At 41.1% G+C, this 7,726-nt stretch overlaps 3 protein-coding genes and 1 long non-coding RNA gene across 5 annotated transcripts in view; 1 reads left to right on the top strand and 3 right to left on the bottom strand.

Moving 5' to 3' along the window:
* On the top strand, nt 730–3,222 carry LOC109819688 (uncharacterized protein At2g39920). Of its 2 annotated transcripts, none has more exons than XM_020385506.1 (5): nt 730–1,137; nt 1,232–1,443; nt 1,844–2,297; nt 2,408–2,587; nt 2,678–3,222. In XM_020385506.1, the coding sequence occupies exons 2-5, from the start codon at nt 1,374–1,376 to the stop codon at nt 2,865–2,867; spliced, it is 894 nt and encodes a 297-aa protein (XP_020241095.1). In that variant the 5' UTR covers nt 730–1,137; nt 1,232–1,373; the 3' UTR covers nt 2,868–3,222. The 2 variants fall into 2 exon arrangements, with proteins under 2 accessions (XP_020241095.1, XP_020241094.1); XM_020385505.1 differs by having other exon boundaries at nt 734–877.
* LOC109819690 lies at nt 3,529–3,922 on the bottom strand. The gene is made up of 3 exons (XR_002241590.1): nt 3,885–3,922; nt 3,622–3,717; nt 3,529–3,544 (listed from the first exon to the last, which is right to left on the bottom strand). It is a non-coding gene; the product is annotated as an uncharacterized LOC109819690 (long non-coding RNA).
* LOC109819689 lies at nt 5,738–6,310 on the bottom strand. Its single transcript, XM_020385507.1, has one exon. The coding sequence runs from the start codon at nt 6,221–6,223 to the stop codon at nt 5,969–5,971; it is 255 nt and encodes an 84-aa protein (XP_020241096.1). The 5' UTR covers nt 6,224–6,310; the 3' UTR covers nt 5,738–5,968.
* Nucleotides 6,600–7,726, bottom strand: part of LOC109819686 — a 23,506-nt gene continuing 22,379 nt past the window's right edge. Inside the window, 3 exon segments of the mRNA XM_020385504.1 lie at nt 6,600–7,123; nt 7,219–7,278; nt 7,413–7,592. Coding sequence (XP_020241093.1) covers nt 7,049–7,123; nt 7,219–7,278; nt 7,413–7,592 — 315 coding nt within the window. The 3' untranslated portion in view covers nt 6,600–7,048.

The raw sequence follows: 7,726 nt of genomic DNA, 5'->3' as shown, positions 1-7,726 counted from the left end.
GAACAGGCTATGCGGTGTGCTGCGTACGTGTCGAGTTGTGATTGGGTTGCAGTGGGTGAGCAGGGGTCCGGCCGGGGCGGTCAGAACGAGTGTGTGTGTTCACGATAACGCCGACGCGGTGCGAATTTATTGTCAGCTGTGAGACTGTACCCGGCTTTTTATTCCACTATTGATTGATTGCTGGATTTAGGATGCTGAAGAATTTCTGACCGTTGGATGGGGAATCAATGTGGGGGGAGTAAACTACGTAAGGAGACGTCGAATAATGGGCCCTATATAAGTGGGCCCTTCACAGATTGGGGCAGCAGCCGAAGGAATGAGATCGCACATGCTGTATATCGATGGCCGGAAGCAAGGGGAAATTAGCAATATTTGTGTGGGCTTGTTATATATTTGTTGGGTTATTCTATAGCGGCCCACGTTAATTGGGCTGGAAATGTAAACTTCTGCCTATACGGGTTATATAGGCTTAGGCCTTGGACTTTTCTGTAATTTGTTAAAAGTGGTATATCCATGTGTTGTTCCCAATTAATCAGCTCAATGACTGTTATTCGGGAATTTTTTTTTGCTGAAATTTTATAAATTCCCACCTTCCAGGATTCATTTATTTATTTAGCTGAATCATGTTTTTAGATAAATGTCAAGTATTTTTTTAATCTATATTTTGTTTTATTTTTGAAGTGTCAGCAACCCACTTCGAAGTGTAACTCAATTATTGGCTCTACTAATTAAACAAATAATTAAAAGCGGGGAGAGTAAGAAAAAAAATCAGCAGATAGCTGGAAGCTGACGGAAGGCGGTCGTAGTAGAGATCCTCGGATGCTTTCATCATCTTCATCGTTATCAGAGATCACACCAGTTTTCAACCTCGCCCGAGGTGATGTTTCATCCCTAAATCTTAAAAATCCTAGAAAAATTTTCTCCGGTTAGACGGTTCAAAAAGATTAATTGTTTCTGTAGTAGTACCCCAACGCTCAAATAAAATTTTTGAAAAGAAAAAATGTTGGTGGCTGCAATTTGGGAATAAATTTTTGGCCTCTTGCTTGTGGAAATAGTATATTATAAGAATCTTCAGATGTGTTTTCTTCGTGTTGCATGTGTTGCGTTCACGGATTTTTGAGACAATTTCTCTGCAGGGTACTTTTTTTCATGTTTTTCCATTCATTTCTCGACGGTGCTTGTATAATTTTGTTGTTTACTCCTTGAAATTTATGTTCTCTTACTTCTCAAGGTGTTGCTCTGTAACTTCGTGTACGTGTCCAAGCAAAGGTGTCAAATTTAATTTGTGCGTGATTTTCCCGCAAATGCCGAGCAGTTTCTCTCATCTGGTAGCTTAATTTCGGTATCGAAACGTAATTAGTTCGGCTGCTTCGATGGCTTCTTTCACGGACCAAATGGATGCTGAAGACTCAAGCCACAGCCTTTTGGAGAGAAGACAGTCGGGTATGTGAATCTTCTATATTTTTTCCTGCTATGTACATTTATACGAGCAAATCTGTGTATGCTTTTGAATCGAACGGCGAGATACAACAACCCACAACATAAGAAGTTTTAAGATTTGATTGCGTCAACTGTAAAACTAAAGCCAGATTACTCAATAGTCTAGGAAATGGTAGCCGACCACTTCGTCAAAATGCATCATTTTTCATTCAATTGTTCGTTGTGGAAGTTCATTTGGAGATTCCTAAACTAGTTGACGCGATTATCGAAATTTGATCCGTGTCCTAACCTTGTGCAGAAACGGGAAGTTCATTTGGAGTAACTTTCATTGTGATCTCCCCTCTGAAACCTGATCAGTTATGTTTTACAATGCATCTAACAGATTGTTGAGTTCTTTGTGCAGAAATGGGAAGCCACTACGTGTATGAATCTGGTGTGTACATGTCAATGTTCGCTGCAACTGTCTTTGTCGCTGCACTCGTGACCGTCGGTGTTCTGATGCTTACCCTGCTGGTTGCTCTATCTGTGATGCTAAATTCCTGTGAGAGTAGGAACTCTGGAGTCTTCAAGCACATTAAATCAAGTGATGACGAGTTTGATTACTGCAAACTTTTTGCTTTTCATGCGGAGCTTAACAAGCTCGACGCAGACGAGCTCCCCAAAGTCTGCAAGGATCTTCCTTTCAAATACGGTAATCCAGGCCAGTTTTTACGGGAACTGAGGCTGACAGTGCGGTTGGCAGAGAGTTACTTTGACGCTCTTAAAGCCAACGACGACCATCTGGATGTAGTATTGATGGATGTAGATGGCATGTTCTTATCGAACGTTACCAGACGCAGCAGCGACTCTCGGGATAGGTAAAATGATCAGATACGATGTCAACGGATAATATAGGGACTAGAGTTTCATGTGATGGGTACGTATAGGGAGATTTCTGACTGGCTCGTATATCTGAACCTTATGTCAGGAAGAAGCACGTCGAACACGAAGATCCTCCCTCCGAGCTTATCCTGAGACTGTATTCAAAACTTCAAGCTAGTGGTTGGCGTTTGGTTCTTTTTACGAGGAAGCACTCGGATCACAGGAATGAGACTGTGAAAAACCTTATTTCGGCAGGTTACAGCGGCTGGTCTTCGTTGATCATGAGGTAAGTATCTTTGCGCCGTCCTTGTTGTTTGACCATACCTTGAGAATGCGTATGTCTCTTTCTCAATCGCTTCGCGTCTTGTTTGCTCAGGTCGGACGATGAACTTCTGATGGAAAGTTGGGAGTATATCTCGGACAGAATACTCCAGCTGCTCAAAGAAGGATACCAGATCGCTGGCATTATCAGCAGCCAGATGGATGCATTCCGAGGTTCTTATCTGGGAAGGCGCAATTTCAAGCTTGCCAATCCCGCTTACTACAATCTAAAAGTTGAAGCATAATGATTGTAGGGTTCGACTTGCAAATACATTTTCGTTCGGTACATGGGCATGCGCGGCTGATGACCTTCAGCGCTCCAGGGTGCTTGTACTCTTAACTCGAGCTTTGATTGAGAACTTCGATTTGGCATAGAAGCGAAAGAGAAATGGACGTTCATTTCGTTTTCTCGCGTGCAAGTGAGCAGCGAGGAAAGGGTATACGAGGAGAAAAGAATATGAGATTTGGAAGAAATATGCATATCTATACTGTTCATCCCCTTCACCCTTTCAAGTAAAAAAAAAAAAAAAAAACTCTTATACAGCAACTCAATCAGTACCTCTAATCGGTATCGAAATGAAACACTACATAATTTCTTTCTTCTTTATTGTTCCTTGTCTACGCATAATTGTATAGTATGCTGTTCAATAGATCAATGGAAGATTTCTCAAATTCTTCAAGAAGAAGGGTTGGCCGTCCACCAACCTTTTTTCTAATGCCTTTGCATCGTATTCGACTTTAACGCTTGCTGATTGAGAACTTCCTATGATTCGCTGTTTCTTGATTCGTCCCAAACGCACATTTAATTTAGAAAACACATCTCTAACCCATAATGTCTTCATAAGTACCACACTACAGCATTTTACAGCATGCGATAGGTCTCTACCATTCAAGTCTAGCTAATGCCTTGGTATAACTAATCCTGCCATATAAATTATTCAAAAGACCCATAAAACTCTATAACAAATGAATCATGACACATGCTCCGTAGGCTTCTACCTTATTTAACTTCATGACGGTGTTGAACACAGCTCTACATGACACATGCCGGAGTACATCTGATCCTTAATTTAACTTGATCTTGTTGAATATATACTAACCCAACAAAAACACGATGAGAGACGCACAAGATTATCACCATCACCCAGGGCAACATTTTTTTGCGATAAACGCTACCGAAAAGAATCCTAATAAAACGATATTGGACAGTGAGTAGCGCAATACAACAACAGAAAAATGGCCTTCATGTTTCTCGGTTATACCTCCCAAAACTTAGCGACGAACAAATAGTAACAATGCTCCGTGTCATGACATCGAAGAGTAGTTCTTATCAGTGCTACTTGATTCAAGTAATTAATCAGCAGGCGAAAATCCAGACCAGAAGTGCAATCTAAATTCCTGTGAACATTCATGGTTTCGCCTTAGAAGAGCAAATAAGTGTGAGCAAGATCAATGCAACGCTTCCTATTATTAAAGAGAGAGAGAGAGAGAGAGAGTTAGTCTATCCTATAATCCCATCCATTAACAACGACCGATATCTGATATAAGCCCATGCACGCCGCATGCATAAGAGCCTACAAACTACCAGCATCAGAGAAAATCAGGCAGCGAACAGAAACAGATTAAGTCAGCAATACATTGACCCCAAAAAAAAAATCAACGAGCTGGCCCCTTCAAAATCTTCGAGCCCTGAATTTACAGTCGCAAAATCCTCTTTCTAACGTTGCTGAGCTCTTCTCTTCAGCATATCATTTTTCTTAACCTTCATGGTCTAGTTCCTATCACAACTGAAAATCAACTGATGAACAAAAATTTACGCTTTCTGAACCAGAATTCTTTCCTTTCGAAAAAAAACAGACCGCATTCAGAATGACTAGAGAAATTGTAAATCCAAAAGGAAAGAAGAAGTGAACGATGCTTAACTAGATAGGCAATGAGCAACGTCTACAAGCCAGAGCAGATAATTTTGAAATGAATAGACAGATTTATGGTCAACCACATATAAATATAATAATATATATATATATATATATATATATATAGAGTAGAACTTGTGTCAACTTAGGTGGATAGTGAATAGTGTGTCCCAAACTTTATATCCACTCATTTAACATATAAAAAGTCACTTCATATCATGCAAGGATCCCTAGGAAACATCTAAGGGTTAAAAAGTTTAGTGGATCGTCCACTTAAGTGCGACACAAGTTTTGCTCTCTCTCTCTCTCTCTCTCTATATATATATATATATATATATATATATATATATATATATATATATATACACAATACAAGACGTTATACTATACAGAACCAGGTATGTAGCAGAAGAAAGACTTGACCGTAACTATTAGGCATTTGACCAGTGTCATCCAACAACAACTAAATCAAGAAGTTCTCTTTAAACACCCACTTCATAAGCTAGGCAGAAGGATGAGCATCATAAAGAGGTAAACTGTAGTGTCCACATCCAGCTTACTTCGCTAGCCCTGAAATAAGATTATTCACCAGCTAGTAAGCTGTCAAAGGAGAACCTCAGTTGATGAAGACCCCCTAACTAACTATGTCGAGTTGAGCGGGCAATATATAATAGGACCAAACATTGATATGGAGCAAAAAAAATACCTCGCTGATCTACACGAAACGAAAGCCTCCGACATGTACCCAAATTACCGAGAAGGAAGTCGAGCACAAGTTACAGGCACATTAAGGCTGTTGACTTGTTCCCTAACCAAAAGTCTTACTAAGCGAGTAAAACCGAATCCGTAATTGTCGAGGGAACCTGCAACTCACGTAATCCACAGGTAGTACTCATGGCTAACTAGCAAAAAAGCTAAAGGCATCGAGATCAAATATATGGTCGCCTCCTAAATGATAGTTGCTGTGAACATCAAGAGGTAAGCAGTGGGTGCTAAAATTAAGAAATCCAAGGCAAGGATTGCCTATATAACTATGCTCCTGGTGCGAGGGAGTTGGCCCTCTTAACCTATAAAAAACAAAGAATTATTAGAGATGGGTTAAGGTGAGATGATACAGGGGGCTTACTGCTTACACCTTCAAGACAAAGGATTCACTCCTACTAAAAAAAACAAAGACAAAGAATCAATCTTTACCATCAGAAAACGAAAGCAGATTGTAGATAATTCCCAACCTGTGGCCAGAAAAATAAACCAACAAACATGGTAACATGCACGAACCCCCCAGCTACCAATCTTTAATCATCAAACATTAAGCAGAATTCTTCCCCAAATCAGTAATAATTACACAGAACCAGTCCCAAACCTTTTTCGTATGCACAACGGAAAATACCAACAGATTCACGCATCGAGCAAAGAATCAATCTTTACCATCAGAAAGCCTGAAGAACCGGCCGCTTCCCCAGCCGCTTGATCTCCTTCTCCATCCGACCGGTCATCATCAACCCGAACATCCTGAAATCGCAGAGGAGAGACCAGAGGGGGTGGCCGAAGGTCGCCGGAGCGTTGCGCTCGACGAAGAAGTGGCTGTACCAGGCAAGGCCATAGCCTGTGAAGGGGACGAACGTGGGCTTTGAGTGTTGGGTCACGTAGAAGGCCCAGAACTCGTCGAGGTTCCTGAAGTTCATCAGCTCGGCTTCTCCTCCTCCTTCTGCTGCTGCGCTTTGGGGATCCTGGATTGACTAAGATTCGGGAAACCAGGGGAAGATAAAATAGGATGGGAAGGAGAAGGTGCGAGAGGCCCCGGGCCCATTTGTCGGTTCATTGTGGGCTGCAAGATATTTGATTGTGGGCTTCTTGTAACGCAGAGTGCGGACGTGTTTTCACTCGGGCTTAGTTATTTATCATGGCGGGTAAGAGAAGTTTTTATTAGGGTTAGCTAAGAATGAGACCCCGGTCAACCGCTAAATATTATTACATCTCGGTGGCGTTTACCGGGAGAAGAAATATATGCCATCTAGGGGAATCAGGTCAACACATTAGTTGGTAATCAATGCATCGATATGAATGGGTATCTAACAAATGGATAAAAAGAATTATGATAAACATCTCATATAATTGTACAAACACTTCCCCGACGTGCAACAGAAAAGGGGAAATAATGTTACAAATACACATATATACGGTTCGCGGTCACGCTCAAGATGAAACTATCACACACACTGTAAGAGAGCAAAGCAGACCAAATTGGCAAACCACTGTTGCAACAAAACTTCTGAATGCATATAAAGAATAAAGGCGGAACTCGTTTACACAGCTGGTGAACGCGAGATAGAACTCAGCTGAATGATGGTAATGTGGATAACAGCGAAGGGTGAGAATCAGTCGAGGAAACAATCCTCTGCGAAAAATTCCCTTTAGCATGTCTGCAGGAAAGGTCTTGAAGAAAATGTACACGCTGTGGCAACGCACCATCTAAAGATGAGTGAGAGAGATTAAAACCTCTTATGCTGTCAAGATGCATCCACGTAGAGGACTGGAACCAGTCCAGCCATTTTCCCATCTCTCCCAGGACGTTTTTTCTTTACCTGGACAAACAAACATGCGCAAGATTTCAATGGATTCATTATATGGTCCGAGTAAAGCATGGAAAAGAAAGTGACAAGTAAAGAAATGAACTTACATAGTACCAACCATCAACTTCGTAATCAATCTCAACCTCCTCTCCTGCAGTCAAGTTTAACTGCGAGAAAGATAACCCAAAATAAGTTAAAGATCCATGCAGGAAAGGTTTGACTAATACAAAGTAAGCAGTGTTAGACTAGATTAATCAATGATATGTTTGTTAGAGATGTTTATATATAGTTGTGATGATACCTCATCATCTCCTCCAGCAGTGAAGTCATATAGTGCTTTGCCAGACTGAGGATTCTCAGAAGTAGAGCCTTCATCAACCTGTGAATCAGAACTCCGAGATCCGCGGCCTGCTAACGGGTTATCAAACGAATCGTGTCTCTGCAAAACTGATGAAGAGTAGGATGGAGGTTCTTCTCTAACCTGAGAAAATAGCGAGATAGAAATTTAGATCCAACTAATTCGCCAGGATCAGCTCTGAATTAGATAATAATTACTCGTCAACTAATAGCCATGCTCACCGGAGAAACTGATGCCTCATACATTGAAGACGGACC

The sequence above is a fragment of the Asparagus officinalis genome, chromosome 8 (genome assembly GCF_001876935.1).
Source record: "Asparagus officinalis chromosome 8, Aspof.V1, whole genome shotgun sequence".
Taxonomy (NCBI): domain Eukaryota; kingdom Viridiplantae; phylum Streptophyta; class Magnoliopsida; order Asparagales; family Asparagaceae; genus Asparagus; species Asparagus officinalis.
Note: the sequence above shows the minus strand (reverse complement) of the source record. Positions and strands in the feature narration are given on the sequence as shown.

Bases quoted from the DNA above. Each gene is read 5' to 3' on its own strand.
- LOC109819688 (XM_020385506.1), top strand. From the start codon at position 1,374: ATGGCTTCTTTCACGGACCAAATGGATGCTGAAGACTCAAGCCACAGC. The intron at 2,298-2,407 runs GTAAAATGATCA...ACCTTATGTCAG, and splicing joins AGCAGCGACTCTCGGGATAG to GAAGAAGCACGTCGAACACG. The intron at 2,588-2,677 runs GTAAGTATCTTT...TTGTTTGCTCAG, and splicing joins TGGTCTTCGTTGATCATGAG to GTCGGACGATGAACTTCTGA.
- LOC109819689 (XM_020385507.1), bottom strand. From the start codon at position 6,223: ATGAACTTCAGGAACCTCGACGAGTTCTGGGCCTTCTACGTGACCCAA.